This window comes from Pongo abelii, chromosome 16 (assembly GCF_028885655.2).
Source record: "Pongo abelii isolate AG06213 chromosome 16, NHGRI_mPonAbe1-v2.0_pri, whole genome shotgun sequence".
Taxonomy (NCBI): Eukaryota; Metazoa; Chordata; class Mammalia; order Primates; family Hominidae; genus Pongo; species Pongo abelii.
This window is the reverse complement of record NC_072001.2, coordinates 20,365,966-20,386,079: the sequence shown is the minus strand read 5'-3', so window position 1 is coordinate 20,386,079 and position 20,114 is coordinate 20,365,966. Positions and strand designations below refer to the sequence as shown.

Genomic DNA, 20,114 nt, shown 5'->3' with positions numbered 1-20,114 from the left:
AGTGTTTGGCTGAATACTCTTTGATGGCCTCGTTATATGAGAGCAGTTTTGCAAGACTGACTTTTATAGACGGAATAGAAAAATAATCCTCTGGCATAATTCATCAGAATTGTATTATATTTTTATTGACAGTTCAGAAAGGTTTTATTCATCTTCAAAAATTATTTTGGGTAGGGTCATGTAAACTTTTAATCAAACTTGAGAAAACTTCTAACAAGTTTCTTTGATATTTGAGCAGTAAGATTTCAAGGCATTTGTAATTTTCTTGAATTACGATCTCACCTTAAATACTTTTTGAATTGAGAAGTGGAACAAGGTTGTACAAAAGAGGGGCCCTGAAATACAAGCATCACAGAAAATTAGCCTCTGTACCCTTCCTTACATAATATTTGTCTAAAAGTCTTTTGTGTTTAATATTTATGTAGTTCATGGCTCTCCTTTGCATATGATACAATAATGCCTTTGTGGTTGTCTTAAAAGAAATGCATTGGCTTCTCTTTTCTTCTTTGAAGTGCATGGTGACTTGTGGCCGAGGGTTACGGTACCGGGTTGTTGTGTGTATTAACCACCGTGGAGAGCATGTTGGGGGCTGCGATCCACAACTGAAGTTACACGTCAAAGAAGAATGTGTCATTTCCATCCCGTGTTATGAACCAAAAGGTAAGTCTGTGGTGCATTGTAAATTCAAATCAAATGGTATTTCCAGCTCCCATTCCAATATTGTAGCATTTCCCTTTCAACTTACTACTTTCTTATAAAAATTGTTTTATTGACAGATTGCAATAGACCTTCCCATCTAGATAAAGAAGTTAGATATATGTGAATTATTCATCTGGAGGGAAAACTGAGCTCCTGTTGATTCAGTACAGATGGAGTAGCTCCTATTTAGTTTTATACTAACATTTCTTGGTGGACATAAGAAAATTAAATGCAGTCCCTCCCTTGAAGAAAAAGAATGGCGGGGGGGAGATTGAAAAAGGAGGGGAAGGAAAAGTAGAAGGAGGAAAAGACAGAAGAGCAAGAAAAGGAGGAAGAAGTAGAGGAGGAGGAGGAAATTATTCTTTTACCAAGATTCTCATTCTTCTTTATAGCTACCTTTCCACTGGAGTGTAAGATTTTTGAGGGAGGAATGATGTCATCTTTATCATGTGTACTAATGCATGGAATGAATGAAAACTTCCAGTTCCCAGTGGGGATCTATGGATGCATTTATAATCTCTCCAGTAGTTCACATTTGTTCCACATGAAAGAGCAGAAATGGGTAGCATCCATGGATAGGAGGATTTGGCATCATCTCTCTGATATATGATCTTCTCTGTACATAATTATTTCCATGTTATTTAATGTTAACCATCCTCATGAAAAGTATCTTCCATCTTGAAATGGGAGAAAAGATTATTCCCAACTATTAGTAAGAAGGACTCCTCCTTAGTACTTGAGAGAGGATGGTAAAACTCTCTTGTTATTTCTGGGTTCATTATTCATACAAATAGCCTCTTAGTCATTCAACAAATATTTTTGAGTATGTCTATCTTGCAGAAAAATCACTAGTTGCCATGACAGGTACAAACATTGACTACGTAACTCCATCAGTGAAGTCTTTTTTCCTTCCTTCTGCATTTATGATACTTTCATAGCCACTTTCATAGTGTCCATAGTTTCCTTGAAGCACCCTAAAGTTATTTTTATTTCTCACTTCATAGATAGATTATTCCCTTCTTCACATCAAGGAGGCTTCAAAGGACAGAAAGGGGCAACAGTTTGTTCCTCCATGCCAGATGTAATTGGTAATCATCTCCCTCAACAACTACAACAATAGTAAAAGTTTGAGTAAACTATAACACAGATTCTTTCATCCCCCCCAACTTTCTTAACTTTCATGTTATTTGCCTTTCTCTATTAATTTTTGCATTCCATGGGCAAAAATAAAATGTGACCAAAGATAGCAAGCTGATATGGTTGAAGTAAGAGCTTCAAAGTATGAACAACAGAATAAGAGCTTCAAAGTATGAACAACAGAAATTGGTATTGATTTATAAAAGGCATTTTTATGTTAACTTTGACAGCAGATTCAACTGTATCGTGTGATCATTTTGGTTGCATTTTAATAATGTACTAATTTTTAAAAACTACAGCAGAAATGTTTAATTCATTCCAGCAGCCACCTAATGTATTGTACTAAGGAACTCAACTTGCATTTGAAAAATATGACCTCTTTATAAATGAAATCTTCAGCCAATATGATCATCTATCCAACTCCTTAATGATTAATAGTAATTAAGCTCATTCTTTATGTTCTCTTTTTCTTAGAAAAAAGTCCAGTGGAAGCGAAATTGCCTTGGCTGAAACAAGCACAAGAACTAGAAGAGACCAGAATAGCAACAGAAGAACCAACGTGCTTCCGGGACCTTTTGTGGGAGTAATCAGGGCATAGCCAGTTAACATGATATATGTAATTTTTGTACTCATTGGAGTACAGTGATACATTTAATATCCAAATGACCTGTATTTACAGACTCTAGAGAGCTTGAGCTGGCTAGAATTTTTCTTTATTTCACAATTCAGCAGTCCTCCTTTGGCAGTTTCTCTGAGCAGCACAGAAAAGACAGTGTTACTTAACTCAAAGCAGATCCAGTGGTCTGCTACCCTTAAGAGATTGGGGATAATTTCTAGGTTTTAACACATGTGATTTGACCATGAACCATCATAGTATCATACAAATAAACCAATCATTCCATGGGTAAGTCATGGTCAGTCTCTATAAAATCAGTTAAGTTGAAATGCATTAGTCGCCTGAGTGATCATAGGGAAATGGAAAGAACAAGGTACTAAGAGTATTGGAGCTTAGAACCACCCCTGCTAACTACATGACCTTAGACAAGTCTGATTTTTCTGTGTCTCATTCTCCTTACCTATAAAAGGAGCAGGTTGGGCTTGATCTCTCCAGGGTTCATTCCAACTTAAAAATCCAATAACTACCATCTGCATGTGATTTGATGGATCTGGATTGTAACAGTGCCAGTGGAAATTAAGAATCAAGAGGAAATCAAAGAAGCATTCTGGAGGTAGTTATATAGGGACAAAAAGAGAGCAAGAAATCAAAGGTGCTCTGAGATTTCTAGTCCAGGAATCTGTAAGAACAACAGCACCAATGATAGACTCAAGTAATTGAACAGAGCGGCTGGTTCTATGTCAAACATGTTAAGTCTTTCGTGCTGACAGGCTATCGATGAAGAGAGCAATTCCCAGAGCATCAGGGGAAAAGGGGTCTCAGCAGTAATCTGGCCACTTTCCCTCTCGGAGCAGGCATTTCTTCTTCAACACCTTCAGCAATGATCAGAGTTCACTGCATTAAGAGACACCTCATTCTTGTGTTGAGCAACACAAGTTATTTGCAAGATCTTTTTCTTCTGATGAGACAGAATAGACCTCCCAATTTGTGTTCTCTGAAGCAGAAAAAAATACATCTATGCCCCATCCCATGTGACAAATTTTCACAAATATGAAGAAAGCTGCCATGGATCCCGAGAGCTTTGTCTTTCCCAAGTTCATCATTCTTAGCCTTTTCAGCAGTCTTCATGCACTGTTGTTTTTAGATCCCTTCACAACCTCCTGTGCTTTTCAGAACCCACTCTCATTTGTCAATCTCCCTTTTAACTGTGGTCCAGCCCAGTGGTGAGCCCCAGGGCAGTGTGGGTTACTTCTCTTTGAGAAGGCACATGTGGCAAAGTGATGTGGGCCAACATAGCTGACACATCACACTCATGACAGGCACAGACTTCTCCACATGGACCACTGTCAGTGCTGGCTATGACCACAGAAGAAACTGTGGACCATGTGAGGGTGAATGGCTTCACAGTATTTGAGTAAAAAGAGAAGAGTGTTGGGCTCCTGAAAGAATCTTGGAGATTTAGAGGAAGAGGGGGAATCAAAAGAGGAAGATGGTGAGGAAGTAAAGTAGTGAAGAGAGGGAGGAGTATGATCCAGGGAAGCTTATTATTCCAGAGACCAAAGGAGGAAGGAGTTTAAGGAGGCAAGCAGCAGATAGGATTCAAATCTCACAGAAAGACAAGGAAAATCCATGAGGAAAGAGAAAAGTCTGCTTTGATTAACAAGAAAGACTTTTTCAGTGAATTTTAGAGTAGTAGCATTCAAAGGGTAGAGAATAAAACATTGTGGATATTTCAGAAATAAATTTCCAAAAAAGAAGGAAATGGAGCAATGGGTATTTGAGTACTAAAGAAGGAGCAAAGATTGGTAGTCAAGCTGATGGAAAAGTGTATATGTATGTGTTTGTTGTTTTTCATTTTGAAGTTAGGGCAGTCTTAAACAAATTAAAAAGATAGGGTTTTGCACAAGTCAGTTAGTATCTGTAGACCTTCCAACTGTACAAGGAAAGCATGAGGCTAAATGCTGCTGGAACCTTCTCACATCTCTGATCACCTACAATCCTGTAAGGGAAGGAGTCTATAGAAAGAAAAGGGTTTGAGACACTTGAGAGAGAGTGTGTGTAGTTGTCACAGAAGGCAGGTCACAGAGTCCTCTGACTAGAATGATGGGTCCTACCAAGATCTTTTGTTTTCAAAACACAGTTAGATGACAGTTGATAGTCCTATATGTCCTCTTTCCGTTAATAGGATTGCAGTCCATCCAGTTCCCCAGACTAGAAGCATGGAGTCTTTCTTGGCTCCTTCTCATTCTTCTCTGATGTGTAATTAGCCACTGAGTTGTGCCCACTATATTTACTAAAATCTTTCTTGGTTCCAGCTCCTCCTCTCCATCCAAACTGCCATCCTTGTACAGGTCCTGAAATCAATTCCTAGGACACCTACAACAGCTTTCTAATTTGCTCCTGAATTGCTTCCCTCAAATCCACCCCTACACAACACAGCCACCAGAGCAGTCTATCTAGGTAGGGCACAAGTCTAATTCTTTTTGTTTTTTTTTGAAACAGAGTCTCACTCTGTTGCCCAGGCTGGAGTGCAGTGGTGTGATCTCTGCTCACTGCAACCTCCGCCTTCTGGGTTCAAGCGATTCTCCTGCCTCAGCCTCCTGAATAGCTGGATTACAGGCATGTGCCACCACGTCAGGCTAATTTTTTGTATTTTTAGTAGAGACGGGGTTTCACCATGTTAGCCAGGATGGTCTCGATCTCCTGAGCTCGTGATCCACCCACTTCGGCCCCACAAAGTGCTGGGATTACAGGTGTGAGCCACCGCACCTGGCCAAGTCTAATTCTTTCTTTGCAATGTTCAGAATATCCAAATGTCTCCCCATCACTCAAAGATTTGTGTGGGTTCATACGTCCAATGGGACTTGGCAGGGTATTACTTTTCCTGGTCCCCAGCCTCATGTCTGGCCACCTCCTTTTTTTTTTTTTGCCTTGAGTGGGATGCTCCAGGCACACTGACTTTCAGGCTGTTTCTTGCCCACAGCAAGCTGCCTCTTGCTTCCTCTTTAATCACACTCCCCTCTTAATTGGGAGTGGCCCCACCTGTTAAGTCTTTTTCTGTAACTTTATTTTTAATCATAGAAAATTGCAGACTATTTAAAAGAGGAGAAAACAGTGTAATGAACCCCCATGTCATGTCCATAATCCAGTATCAACAATTATCAACCCAGGGCCACTCTTGTTTCATTGAAACCATCACCACTGCCACTACCCCCTGAGCATTTTTGAAGCAAACACAGACAGCACATCATTTCATTCATAATTATGTATCTCTAAAAGAAGTCTTTAAAAAAATAATCAAAATACCATTTTTGAAATGCTATCCTGAATAATTCTATTCTATTCTAATACTTCTATCCTGAAGTGTTTGATCATCATCTTTTGTCTTTGTAATAAAACCCTCTAACTTAATGACAGGAACCACAGTTTTCTCGACATAGTAATTTTTCCCTTTTATTACAGTGGTTTCTGTGTAACAACCCGTCATGTCCCTCTTCCAGCCCCTCCCCTTTTTGCCCTGCTTCTAGAATGTACAGAACTGAGTGTAGTGTTAAGTTGCAGTAATGAACTGAGCAGAGGTCTGAAGTGTGCTTCTCTAGTCCTCTGTAGCACTCATTTATCACCATACCTGTGGCATCCTGGCATTTGCGTGGGTGCAGCCCAGGTGTTTGCTGCCTCTCCTGGTTTTCAGTGATGTTTCTGTTCTGGTCGGTGCTGTGGGGCGTGGCCTCGTGTGTGTCTTAGGCTGTCGAGGTGTCCCAGCGTATGGTTTTGCATTTGCCTCTCCGGGGTCCTGAGGGTTCTGTAGGTTTCACAGACTCTAGGTGAGTGTCGGTGGTCATTTCCTGACCTGTGATATCTATACCTAGATGAGTGGTGTGCTTTTGATTTCACTTCTACTCCCAGGGCAGGGCCGGATCTCTGATTTCTCGTGGGGCCTCTTGCTACCCAGAGCCTGGGACGGGCAGTGTGTTGCCCCCTGGCTGTGGTTGGCTGGCAGGCAGGTGATCCTGAGTGGCTCCCAGACTTCTGCAGGAAGCTCGGGTTCAGTGGGTTGTTGTGTGCATTCCCGTGTGGGAGGTTGTGCTGAAGCCTGGCGGCTTGGCTCTGCTTTCAGAGCCCGGAACCTCTTGATTCCTGCTGTGTGTGCCCATGTGAATTTCGGTTTTGCACTTGAGGAGTTTCCTTGTGTACTCTCAGCTCCGCAATCTAATTTTTAGCAGCTTTTTTTTTTTTTTAAGACAGGGTGTCACTTTGTCACCCTAGCTGGAATGCAGTGGTGCAGTCTTGGCCTGCCAGGTTCAAGTGATTCTCCTGCCTCAGCCTCCCAAGTAGCTGGGACTACAGGTGTGTACCATCACACCTGGCTGATTTTTTTATAGAGATGGGGTTTCATCATGTTGGCCAGGCTGGTCTTGAACTCCTGATCTCAAGTAATCTTCCCACCTTGGCCTCCCAAAGTGCTGGGATTACAGGCATGAGGCACCGCCTGTGGCAGCTTTTGTGGTTACATTGTAGCCATTATTTGTGTTTGGTGCAGATGGTTGGGGTGGGGTGGAGGTTGCTGTTTCTAGTTGTTTAGCTCTTCTGCTGATCTTGAGCTTTTCCATATATGTGTTCATAGTGGGGTTACAAAAATTCCTCTAGAAAATACTTCAACTATTGTGGGTAAGAGTTTTTTTAGTCCAGTTTTTAAAAATACATAAGCTGAGAAGTTATTTTGTCTATTTAAATAATACTTCAAATTGAGTTTTATTCGGTGTTTAGTAAGACTTTGAAATTCACTCATTTTTAGGGGTTCTAAGTGAAAATTGTTTTTCTCCTTTCAGTTGCATGCTGCCATTAGTCACCAGGTTGACCCGGAATTCCTTGGTTTAGGTCTGGGCAGCGTCCTCCTGAACAGCCTGAAGCAGACGGTGGTGACCCTGGCCAGCAGCACAGGCATGCTGAGCACCGTGCATTCAGCCTCCCAGGCCATGCTGCAGAGCGGCTGGTCCATGCTGCTGCCCACCGCCGAGAAGCAGGCCCGGGCGCTCTCTGCTCTCCTGCCCTGCGCAGGTGGGCTCGGGGAAGGAACAGGAGAGGGCATGGGTCAGGGTGCTGGGAGGGGATGGAGTTTCACTCAAATTGGCACACACTTTCTAGTTCAGTTTCAGGCAATGAAGTGAACATAAGTCCAGGTCATCGATTCATGATTGATCTTCTGGTGGGCAGCTTGATGGCTGCTGGAGGGTTGGAGTCAGCCTTACACGCAGCCATTACTGCAGAGATCCAGGTATGGCCTTGGAGGCACACGTGACCTGGTGGTGCGCTGAGATCGGAAATACCACACTCACACATGTGAAGAATAACTGAAAACAGTAAAACACTCAACTTTTATCATATCCAAGTATTTTCTTAAATTAAAATTCTTTTATGTGCTAATTTTAAAAATTATTGAGATGATTTAATTGTGATAAAATACTGCATGTTGCCTGTTTCAGTGAAGTTAACAGATAACCTGTTACTCAGGTAGACCATTCCCGTCACTCGGAAAGATCCCTGTGCTCTTGGCACTTTCAGCCAGGATACTCCCCTGCCCTCAGATGAGATGCATTTCGCCTGCTCTGAGTGTCGCAGCAGTATAACTGTATAGTATGCACTCTTTCCTGCCTGGCCTTGGAGAATGATTTTCAGATTCACTCACTGATGTGTCTATTGTGACTTCGTTTTTATTATTGGGAAGTTTTCCATTTTCTGGGTGTAGTACTCTTTGTTAGTTCATTCTCCTATTGAAGGATATTAAATTGTTTTTGGTTTTTGTTTTCTTTTTTTTTTTTTGAGACAGGGTCTTGCTCTGTCACCCAGGCTGTATACAGTGACCTGATCTTGGCTCACTGCAGCCTTGTCCTCCTAGGCTCACAGGATCCTCCCACCTCAGCCTCCTATGTTGCAGGGACCACAGGCATGTCACCATGCCGGGCTAGTTTTTTGATTTTTTTTTGTAGAGACAAGGTGTTACTGTGTTGCACAGGCTGGTCTCCAACTCCTGGGCTCGGGATCCCCCCACCTTGGCCTCCCAAAGTGTTGGGATTACAAGTGTGAGCCACCACACACAGGCTTTCTTGTTTTTGGCCGTGTAGAGCTGCCACGATTGTGCTGTGAACAAGTACTTTAGTGAACATATGTCCTCCCTTTGGGTAAATACTTGGAGTGGAATTTGTTAGGTCCTGGGGTCAGTGTGTATTCATAGTTTCCCAAAGTGGCTCTGCCATTTACATTTGAGCCAGGACTTCTGTGTGTGAGAATTCTAGCTCCTTCTTGTCCTTACAGAGCAGCTGGATGCTGCGTGTGTGGGGCAGATCACATTGGGTTTTGTGAGAGCCAGTAGCAGGGTTAAGGATTTTAGGGACTTCACGGAAGGAGGCTGGAGAGCATCAGCAGAGGCAGCCTGGACCTTGGATCTGTAAAAAGAAGACACTGTTTGAAACTGCACAACTGAGTTGGGGTTTCCAACAGGGCAGGTGGAGGCCTGTGGGTAGGTGTGTGCGGCAGCCACAGAGGCTGGGATAGCTTGGCACTGGGGTCAGGGCTCAGCCAGCCTGTGTCTTCACACCTGGTAATGAGATCACTTGTAAACAATTTCTGTTTATGAATTACAGGATATTGAAGCCAAAAAACAAGCACAGAAGGAAAAAGAAATTGATGAACAGGAAGCAAATGCCTCAGCATTTCATAGAAGCAGGACTCCATTGGATAAAGACCTTATTAATACGGGGATCTGTGAGTCTTCTGGCAAACAGTGTTTGCCTCTGGTTCAGCTCATACAACAGCGTCTTAGGTAAATCGTATTAGCTGTATTGTATTGTGTTTTATTTATTTACTTTTTTTTGTATTTTTGAGACAGAGTTTTGCTCTTGTTGCCCAGGCCGGAGTGCGGTGGCACGATCTTGACTCACCGCAACCTCCGCCTCCCAGGTTCAAGTAATTCTCCTGCCTCAGCCTCTCGAGCAGCTGGGATTACTGGCGTGCACCACCACGCCCCACTAATTTTGTAGTTTTAGTAGAGATGGGGTTTCTTCATGTTGGTCAGGCTGGTCTTGAACTCCCGACCTCAGGAGATCCACCCACCTTGGCCTCCCAAAATGTTCAGATTACAGGCATTAGCCACCACGCCTGGCCTATTTATTTTACTTACTAGCGTTTTTTTTTTTTTTTGTGATGGAGTCTCTCTCTATCGTCCAGGCTGGAGTGCAGTGTCAATGATCTTGGCTCACTGCAACCTCCACCTCCTGGGTTCAAGCTATTCTCCTGCCTCAGCCTCCCAAGTAGCTGGGACTAGAGGTGTCTGCAACCACACCTGACCGATTTTTGTGTTTTTAGTAGAGATGGGGTTTTACCATATTGGTCAGGCTGGTCTCAAACTCCTGACCTCAGGTGATCCACCTGCCTTGGCCTCTCCAAATGTTGGGATTACAGGCGTTAGCCACTGTGCCTGGCCTGTATTGAATTTTAATAGGTGATTATTGGTTTTCATATTAAGATAGTGAAATCCAGCACGAGGATCTCAAAACTTTGTTTGGTGATTGAAGGAATATTCTGAAAATTACCTAGTATGGATTTTAGGGTAAAGAGCAGACCCTTTTAAATATAGGTGAGAGGAGAAGTTGGAGGGCGAGGGCATGATGATGTTCAAAAGTTTTTCCAGAACAGAAATTGGGTGTGCAGTAAACCTGTAAAAAGATTCTTGCTAATAAGCAGGTGGATGTAAATGAAAATCATCATGGAAGGTTATTTTTAAAACTGGTTGTATCATTGCCTCACTTCATATATTACAGAGTTATACATACTACTTTGTAACATAACTTTTCTTTTCAAAACCAAAGTCAATGTGAAAGAATGGTGAGCATTGTTTTGGAAGGCCCGACTAGGAGGAGGTGGGAAGAAGTCAGACTCAGCCTGTGAACAGAGACTAACTTTGGCAGAAGCCAAAACAGTCAGACAGTGTTGTCTAAAAATGATCATTCAAGAAGAGTGAAAAAACAAGGTGATTTGTGAGAGAGATTTATTAGAAAATGAAACACATTTGTACCTCTGTTTAATAAAAATCTGCTTTTTGTCACATCATGCTCCTGGTTTTTTGTTTCTACACATAGAGAAAGCAGAGCCCTGGCAGGTTGGATCAGGCAGCTGAGCACAGAGCAGGGAGCCCTGGGCAGTGGCCGCAGCTCTCAGCTGGCCTGTTCATGGGGGGCATGGTGCATCTGCGGCGTGTGGTGGGCCTGCGGCGTGGGATGCGTCTGCGGCGTGGGGTGGGCCTGTGTCATGGGGTGGGCCTGTGTCGTGGGGTGGGCCTGTGTCATGGGGTGGGCCTGTGGCATGGGGTGGGCCTGCGGCGTGCAGTGGGCCTGTGTCATGGGGTGCATCTGTGGCGTGCAGTGGGCCTGTGGCGTGCGGTGGGCCTGCTGTCCACAGCCAGAAAAACTAACTTAGTGGACACACAGTGAAATTTTGAAACAGGAAGTTTTAGAGCTAGTTTCTATCATGGAATTTAGCAAATGCTATTTTGCAAAATATTTTTCTGATGTTTGTTTTGTTTTTCTAATCTGATAATGCATATTTCACACATTCTGGCCTTTAAGCAATGGAAACTAGAGAACTAAACTTAATACAGTTTGTGTTAATGGAAAGAGCTGGAGATTTGTTCTCAGAAAATTTCAGTTGCAACAGCTTGTTCACATAGGTGAACTTCCAACACAGTAACTATAGGAGTAAGAATAAAAGCTGTGTTTACTTTCACAGAGTTAAGAAGACATGAGAAAATGGATGTTAAAAACCTTGTAATTAAAATGTAAAGTTACATGCAAAGTTTTAAAGTGAGCATTTTCCAGGAAGAGGTGATTTTCTAAGTTCTTGAATGCCTCTCCCTTTTGTGAGGAGGCTGCGTCATGGGCTGTTGGTGTCTTTGGGAGGGGGTGAGTGCAGGGTTCCTGTTGTGGGTCCTTTGTTCTCACGAGGGCAGCGCCTGTTTCCCCATCTCCTGCCTGCCCAGACTGTTCCCGTGCGCAGAGAGACTGGCCTGTTTCAGCTGCAGCGGTGTAGCCTGCGTTGGCTAGTCTGGCCGGCACTCACACCGTTTGCTGATCAGCACTTGAAGTGTGTCCATCGTAGCTGAGACACTGAATATTTTATCTAATTTTTATTAATTAAAATGCAGGTTTAAAAACTTGATTCCATTATTAGAAAGCATTTAAGAATGTCACTTGGCCACGTGAATCTACTTTGTCAACTATATATTTTATGAGTCTAAGTGCAGATCAGATATTTTCAATGCAAATTTCACTGCAAATTGAAATGTGCTACATATGTAAGCTATGCTGATGGTTTTTGAGGACTTAATATGAAATAACCTATGTAAAATATCTCAATCATTTTTCTTATATTTCATGTTGAAATGGTAATATTTTCAATCTGTTGGGATAAGTATGACACATTATTAAAATTATTTTTATTTTTGAGATGGAGTCTTGCTCTGTTGCCCAGGCCAGAGTGCAGTGGTGCAATCTTGGCTCACTGCAACCTCCGCCTCTTGGGTTCAAGTAATTCTTCTGCTTCAGCCTCCCGAGCAGCTGGGACTATGGATGTACACCACCACGCCTGGCTGATTTTTGTATTTTTGTAGAGACAAGAGTTTCACCACGTTGGCCAGGCTGGTGTCGAACTCCTGATCTCAAGTAATCTGCCCACCTTGGCCTCCCAAAGTGCTGGGATTACAGGCATGAGCCACTGCACCCGGCCATTATTACAATTAATTTTATGTGTGTGTGTGTGTGTGTGTGTGTGTGTGTGTGTGTGTGTGTGTGTGTTTACTTTTATTAATGTGACTAAGAACAATTTTTTTTCCCCCTGAGATGGAGACTCACTCTGTTGCCTGGACTGGAGTGCAGTGGCACATTCTCAGCTCACTGCAGCCTCTGCCTCCCGGGTTCAAATGATTCTTCTGCCTCAACCTCCTGAGTGGCTGGGACTACAGATGCATGCCACCATACCTGGCTAATTTGTGTATTTTTAGTAGAGATGGGGTTTCACGATGTTGGCCGGGATGGTCTTGAACTCCCAACCTCAGGTAATCTGCCCGCCTCAGCCTCCCAAAGTGTTGGGATTACAGGCATGAGCCACCGCACCTGGCCATGTTTATTAATACGAATAAGAACATTTTGAATTGCACCTGTGGCTCCACTGGTGTCCTGGGCAGGTGGCTCTGTGGTGTCCACACAGGTTGTCTGCTGTGTCTTCATCTTCGCTGCATGTGACTTTTTGGTTCCTGTGGCACGTGGAGTCCTGTATGGGACATTGGTTCTACAGTAGATTTATAATAAGGATGTACCTACTAAAAAATACAAAATAAAAAGAATAGAAACAAACATAGAAATAAGTATCACCTCACAAAAATTTTGGAAAGTAGAAAAAGGAAGATACATTCACAGATTTTCAGTAGCCGATATCCAGGCTGTCTTCATAAGCATGGATAACGTGTCCCTCTCCTGCATGGATAGACACCGTTTTCTCACCTTAAGTGTTTGTGATTGAAGGATTCTTGATGTGTTGACTTGGAGGATGCAGTTGTTGAGCAGTAGTTTATCTAAAGATTGTAAGAAACTTTTGGAAACATTTCATGTCCTTTTTTCCCTTGGAAAACATGGGTTGAAGAAATCGCCGCTTGCCAAAAATAAGCCGTGAAACGGATTTCAGAGTAACTAGTTACATGCTGGCGAGGAGCCACGGAATACCATTTACATTTGAAAATAGAGGGCTGTGAAGTTTTTATAAGTAGTGAACCCCGTCAGAATTACACATTTTGATTATGGCTCTAAATTTTATATTAAATAAAAATTTTATCGTATTTATTACCGTCTTTTGCTCCTTCAGGTGTAGCATACATGCTAGATTCTAGACCTGTTTCTTGTGTTACAGTGGTGTTACCCAGGCAGGTTATCAGGTAGTGAAGGTGATGTCTGGTGGTGGTGGTGAGCCCAGTGAGGGCACATACTTGCTGTGTGTGATGAGGGCCCATGGGTTGCTGTGGGATTCCCACACCCTGGCTCCTCAGTCTCCTGCTTCTGTCCTTACTCACACTGCTGGTGGTTTTCTGGTGCGAGCCACGGGGGCAAGTGGGATTGACAAGCCTGCTGTCACATGAGGAACCTGAGTTAAAGTGGAGCTGAAAGCATGTCCTCGCTCTTTATGTTGTGCAGAGAACCACTTGTGCTTCTGGCCCAATGGGGCGGGTGGAACCAGGCCCTGGTTTTGCTCTCCTCCCCTCCATGTTCCCCTGTCCTGTCTGATTTTCTTTCACACTGACATAAGAGTTACTTTCCCTCGGCCTCCCAAAGTGCTGGTATTACAGGCATTAGCCACTACGCCTGGCCAGCATCCTTTCAAGTACTGGGGTACACCCGAGCTCCCAGCTTCTAGCTAGGAGTCATTTGGTCCCTCTTTATCCCAAAGGACCTGCCACCATCATTGGTTCCCAAAGCCCAGCAGGGTCCAGGCTCTTCAGCTTCCAACCACTTTGCATTTCTTTTCTGCTTTTCGTTCATGGAGATAAAGATTAACTTATTTTTCAGCCTGGGCATGTCTTTTTTATGTACTTTATTTTTTATCTTATTTTTTTTGAGGTGGAGTCTCACTCTGTCACCCTGGCTGGAATGCAGTGGCGGGATCTCATTTCACTGCAACCTCTGCCTCGCGGGTTCAATTGATTCTCCTGCCTCAGCCTCCTGAGTAGCTGGGACTACAGGTGTGCACCACTATGCCCAGCTAATTTTTATATTTTTAGTAGAGACAGAGTGTTGCCATATTGGCCAGGCTGGTCTCGAACTCCTGGCTTCAAGTGATCCTCCTACCTCAGCCTCCCAGAGTGCTGTTATTACAGGATTACAGGCGTGACCACCGCGTGCGGCCTTTATTTACTTTGTATATCTCATCTATTACTGCTGCAGTTTGCAGAAGAGAGGATGCCCTCAAACCTAACTTCTCCAGACCATCCCAAATGGGAAGTCTGCTCCACGTCAACAGTGTTGTTGCTTTTAAAGACTATATGTCAACATGCCAGATTATAGCAAAAGGATGTCGAGGGCGCAATAGGAAAGCAAGCCTGAGAGTCCTGGAGAGAAGGTGGCAGAGCTGCGTTTCGAAGGTGGTTCCTTCTTCAGACCCTGCCCTTCCTGCCTTGTTCCTCCAGTTGCGAGATTTGCTGTTGGAGCTCCTCCACGGGCGAAGAGGTGAGGCTGGACTGAGAGGGAGATGGAGAAGCTGCCAGAGGTTCTTTTGGATCTAGAATTGAGACAGCAGTTCCAGCCAGGTCTGGAGGTGGGTGCTGTCACCCAGCCCCCAAGGGAATGCTACTGATTGAAGAATGTGGCAAGAACTCCCTGGCCGGGAGAGGGAGGTGCTCGCTCCTTTGAATCGCCTGAGCCCAGGCTGGAAGGCCCAAGGGGGAGGACGAGGCCAGCTCACTCCAGCTCCATCCCCTCCCTTTAACCCTGAGCTAGTCACCCTCCCAGACTCCAGTCCCTTTTCCTAAGTGCCCTCCCTGCAAAGTCTGCACGGAGCAGCGCTCCCTCGTGCCAGCTCATCCCGCACTTTCTTGTCTTTCAGCAACCCCATGGGTTTGAACCTGAGATGATTCATTTTCCTAAAAGCCTCTTTGGGCTGAGGGAAGGCGTGGGTGGCTCTGCCAGTTTTGGAGTGGGGGCTGCCTCTTCTCAGAGCCGCTGCGAGGGCCAGGGCCACCCTCCCAGGTGGGTGTCTCTGGGCTGGGCAGCAGCTTTGTGGGCAGCAGCTTTGTAGGCAGCCCGGGCCATCCGCACTGGTCTGGGAGGCTGGGGGTGCACCGGCTCCTGCTCCTGATAGAGCCAAGGCACCTTCCTTACCTGAGAGCTGACTTCCTTGAAGAGTGGGCACAGAGAAGCCGGCAACATGGGTGGTGTAGGCACCCAGGAGAAAATCTGTGGCTCAGTCTCAGGGAGAAGTCTCCACCAGCACAGCTGTTGTAGAGATGGGGAAACTGGGCTGAGAGGGAAGGGGGCTTGCCCAACTCACCAGCCCTGGAATGTTTTGAGCTTTGGGGGTGGATCTCCCAGGAAATGTGTTTTATGGCACCACCACCTCTGGTCACCCACCCTGAGGTGTGGCGGGCCTGGACAGCCAGCTTGACTGAGGGCCAGGCTGGTGAAGTCAAACATACCACTCAGGAAGGAGACCCAGCCCTTCTCCAGACAGAGTTCAAATGTGAGGACTGCCTTCTTTGGGCCTCAAATTCCCCACATGAATTCCAAGGACCCCTCTAGCTCCTACACTCTGGGCCAAGGTTTCCTCTGAGCCCCAGTCAGCCTAGAGGACCTAGGATACATCTTCCTTGGACAGAGACCCACCATATGGGCAGCAGGAGGTAGGGGTGGAGGTAGGCAAGGTTCCCGTGGGGAGGTGGAGCTGTCATGAGAGATGGTGTCTGCAGACAGTGGGTGTATCGTGGCTCTGCTACTACTTGCTGGGTGGCCCTGTGATGTTTCTTTCCCCACTCTGGACCTCAGTTTCCCTATCTGTTCTGTGGAGATAAGATGCCTGCCTGCATATTTGTGAACTGGGATGTGTGGGGGCCAGTTGCAGTGTTTCTTGGTGTGGTCCTGGGGCAGCCTGCACCACCCCATAGAGATTTCTGGGCCCCACCCTAGGCTCACAGGACCAGAATCTCTGGGAATGAAGACTGGGAATTTGCATTTCCACAGGCATCTGGCTGATTCTGACATGATTGAAAAGCACTAATAGTATATAGTAAGCTCTTTATAAAAGGTAAATTCATAGCTGCCTTTTACTAAATATAAATCTCACCTTCCCTTCCTCAGTTAAGGACACACACCGCAGTTGAAAATCACTGTGCCTTTCCAGATGCAGAATCTGACCTTTCCGATGAGATTCTGTTAACTGTTGCTTTCTGTAGTTTGTATTCCAAAACAAGGGGAATATCTTTCCATTTTTTCAATATAAATGTTTAGGTCAGATACGCTTTTTCAAACTGGACACACACACTCACACAGTTTAGGGTTTCAGCTATGGCTTCCTCTCAAATTATTAGCCTCTTTCTGCCAGGGAGCAGTTTTTCCCAGACAAGACCCTGGACAGAGGCTGGTGGGGCCCCTCCTCATCAGAATCACTAGATCATGACTGACTCCTAGAGGTGGCTTTTTCTGCTTAAGTGTCAGCCCATGGGCTGGGATGTGACCCCCAAAGTTGCAACACAAGCTTCCACCCATCTTGGGGCCCCCCTGCCATCTATGGGGAAAGCCCTGTCCCTTGTCTTCTGGGCCCAGCCGGCCTCACAGGCATTCAGCAGATTGGAAAGTCAAAGCATGTGCTGTGCTTGGCTGGGGTCCCTTGCGCCCCTTTTTGGGGTGAGGTGGAGTGCATCCAGCCCCCAGTATCCCTGCCATTTATTCCCCCCCTCATCCCCACCCCCATACACACGCACAAGTACAAACACAGGTGCAGTCACTGTCGCACACCACTCTGGACAGCACCATTTCCAGCCTCAGGGGGGCAGTTTCCTTACAGGGAAGTTAATGAGGCACTAAAGAAGGCTCAGAGGACAGGGAGAAAATCTATCGAGAAGAGGCTCCTAGACCTGGTTCTGCCTCTGAATTGCTGGGGGTCCTTGAGAAAGTTGCTTTCCCTCTCTGGTCTCAGTTTCCTCAGGTGAGAAATGGGGGGCTGGCCAAATTGTCTAAGGTTCTGGGAACCTCTAAGTCAGAGCCTGTAGCTGGTGGTCAAGATGAGGGAGAGGCCCTCAGACTCAGCTGAATGCCTGAGAGTCAGGACAGGCCCAAAGGTGAGAAACCTGAGCACATCAGGTGGGTTCAAAGCTGGTGCATGAGCCCCACAGCCTGCAGAGCAGCTCTGGACTCGGGAGCCCGCTTGCACCAGCCCAGTGGGACTTCAGAGATGTGGGGTCCAGCCTCTCCTACTGTTGCAGGGCTGGGGGCTGGGATCTGCAGATTCTGACCCCACAGCTGCCTTAGACATGCCAGATGGGCTGGGGCAAGACACACCCCTCTCTATGAACTGAGCAGTCAGTCCAAATAGATACACTAAAGAAGGGCTGTGGGATGGACCCAGCTGTAGCCTGGGGCTACAGACTAGCTTCCAGGGTACTCAAGCAGCTGGCCTCTGGGGTAGCAGCCCCGGGTATGAGAGGCAGGACTCAGAGTCTAGGCCAAGCCTCTACAGGAATCCCCTCTGGAGAGCCCAGGCACTCTGCAGGAGGGGCAGCAGGCAGCAGGTGCACCAGGAGCATGTTTCACAAGGTGCTCAATATTGCATCTGCTCAGATAGGCAGCGAGTTGGAAAGTGGTTGCAGTAGGCAGGGTGACGGCTGCTCCCCAGAGCCAGGAGTCCAGCCCAGCACCCACCTGAGTCCGCCTTAGTCCTGCTCAACTGGGTTATCTGTGCTCTTGGCCCTCTGGTCCCACCCACAGAGAGAGGGCTTTGGGGCGACTAGGTGAGCTGGCCCTTGTCGGAGGATGTAACTGACTCCTGAGCCTGGCGAGCCAGGCAGCCCCTCACCAGCGTCCCCATCCCCACATCTCCAGCCCCCCTCATTCCCTGATCCTCCCATCCACTCCCCTGACCCAGCGGTTTCCTCTGCTCACTCTCTTTTCCTGCTCCCAGGCTCGCCTGGTCACGTGTCCTTCACTCTCCTCTGAGTCTCCCTCTTTCCAAGCCGCCTCCACTCTACTTGACACACTCTCCCTTAAGACACCAGAGTACACAAGCGCAAGTCCCCGCACCTCACCTTTACTCCCAGATATGGGAGGGAGATGACATGAAGACCCAAACGCCCCTTGGCAAGAGATCTGGGGTATGCAGAGGGGCAGATCTGAGGCTGTGGAAGCTCCAGGGGCTCCCTGCGGGAGGCTGCATGTAAGCTGGCTATTGAATTTGGCTCTGAGCTGAGACCCCTCGTTGAAGCTCCAGACCAGGAGCCAGCTGCTAGCTCGACCCCTCCATTTGGTGCCTCAGAGAAACCTTGCACTCTGTAGGTCTAAATCTGAACCCAGAAAATCCCCCCATGTCGGCCCTGCCTCTTCATAGGGAAAGCACCACCTCAGACCCAGTTCTGCACCAAACCCACATTTGAGTCATGGGGCTCCTGCCCTGCACTGTGAGCACTCTGGATAAGCCAGTGCCGAGGGGGAAAGCGCTCTGAATGCCAAGCCAGAATATGAGCTTCAACTCCACCTCCAGCTCTGAGAGCTGTGGGCGGGGAAGGGCCCTAGTCCAGTTTGCTGTAGAAAGACCAGTCTGCCACTGTATGGCACATGGATGGCAGGGGCAGAGTGCAGGTGGAGAGAATAGAAGGTGGGCAGGGCAGGGGAGGCAGGGACATGGCTGTAGCCTTGGAGATGGGAGGACAGACAGGACTTGGGGGCTACTTGGATGAACCAAGGGGGGAGTCAGGAAGAGACACCCAGTTTTGTATCAGATGTGTAGAGCATGGGATGCTGTTCATTGATCGAGGGAGGGGGAGGAGGAAGAGGTATGGCATGGGGAGGAGGTAGCTGAGCTCTGTCATTAATGTCATTTGAAGTCCCCAGGGAAAGGAAGGCCCGCCAGCGCCTTCACTGCTTCAGCCAGCTCTCAGGGTGACTGTGCTCCCTGGCCCTCTCAGCTCCTGCTTCATAGCTGTCAGCTGCAGTGGGGGACAGCTGCAGCAAGGGCCCAGCATATCTGTGTGTTTACCCAGGGGACTGCCGTGTGGCCCATGCCGAGCAGAAACTGATGGACGACTTTCTGAACAAAACCCGTTACCACAACCTGATCCACCCAGCCGCCACCTCCTCACAGCTCATCTCCATCGAGACGGAGCTCTCCCTGGCCCAGTGCATCAGCGTGATAGGTGCAGAGGATAACTGTGGCTGAGGCTCAGGTGAAGAGGCAGCTCATGCCCAAGCCCCAAGCAGTCAATGTCCAGAGGAATGAAATGACTAGAGTTGACTTAGACTGACCAGTACACGGTGGGGAGGCTGGAGGAGGGTCCATGAGGTTTATAGGTGTCCAGTATTTAATGAGGTCATGGTTTTGTTAACAAAGAAGAAATGAGGGTGGGGGCGGGATCACCACTGGCTAGGCAGCCAAGGGGCCTGCAGAGACTCTGCTCAGCTGAGTCTCCAGCATGACCATGAGCTTCTCCTCCTCATCCTCCCAGCCCCACCCTACTCTCTCCCCCAGCTTGCTCAACAGGTGACCTTACAGGCTCCCTACTTGTTGGGGAAAATAAGAACTAGACTGGGGGAACTGACGGGCACAGAGGCCCAGGTGTAGGCGCAGGACCACAGGCGGTGCAGAGTCTACTGAGCCAGGTGGGTGAGGGTCTGGAGAGTGGACATGGCTGCTGCAGGCATGGAAAGGAGGCGCAGATGGCGGCACTCCCAGGGCCCATTGTCAGGGCCTCCATATGTGGATGTGTGCAGAGGTGGGGGTGCTGAGGGAGGAGGGGCCAGGGAATTTCTCATCTTCTCTCTACTGCCTCTGAGTTGGCGATGTCAGAGGGAGCCATGGCCCACTGTAAAGTGACACAATGTCCCCACCCACAGGGTTAGAACCCCTCCCCTGGAAGCAGCTCTGA

General features: G+C 46.8%; 1 protein-coding gene and 1 pseudogene across 2 annotated transcripts; both read left to right on the top strand.

Moving 5' to 3' along the window:
* Positions 1 to 2,445: 2,445 nt before the first annotated feature.
* Positions 2,446 to 10,668, top strand: LOC129049998 (E3 ubiquitin-protein ligase HERC2-like). 2 transcript variants are annotated; one of them, XR_010137358.1, is made up of 5 exons: positions 2,446 to 3,065; positions 7,282 to 7,510; positions 7,598 to 7,727; positions 9,094 to 9,272; positions 10,318 to 10,668. XR_010137358.1 is itself a non-coding variant. In XM_063716519.1 (4 exons), the coding sequence occupies exons 2-4, from the start codon at positions 7,644 to 7,646 to the stop codon at positions 10,394 to 10,396; spliced, it is 342 nt and encodes a 113-aa protein (XP_063572589.1). In that variant the 5' UTR covers positions 7,029 to 7,510; positions 7,598 to 7,643; the 3' UTR covers positions 10,397 to 10,668. The 2 variants fall into 2 exon arrangements, 1 of the variants encoding a protein (XP_063572589.1); XM_063716519.1 differs by lacking the exon at positions 2,446 to 3,065 and having other exon boundaries at positions 7,029 to 7,510.
* A 3,815-nt stretch (positions 10,669 to 14,483) lies between these two features.
* On the top strand, positions 14,484 to 18,413 carry LOC134760190 (uncharacterized; annotated as a pseudogene).
* Positions 18,414 to 20,114: the final 1,701 nt, after the last annotated feature.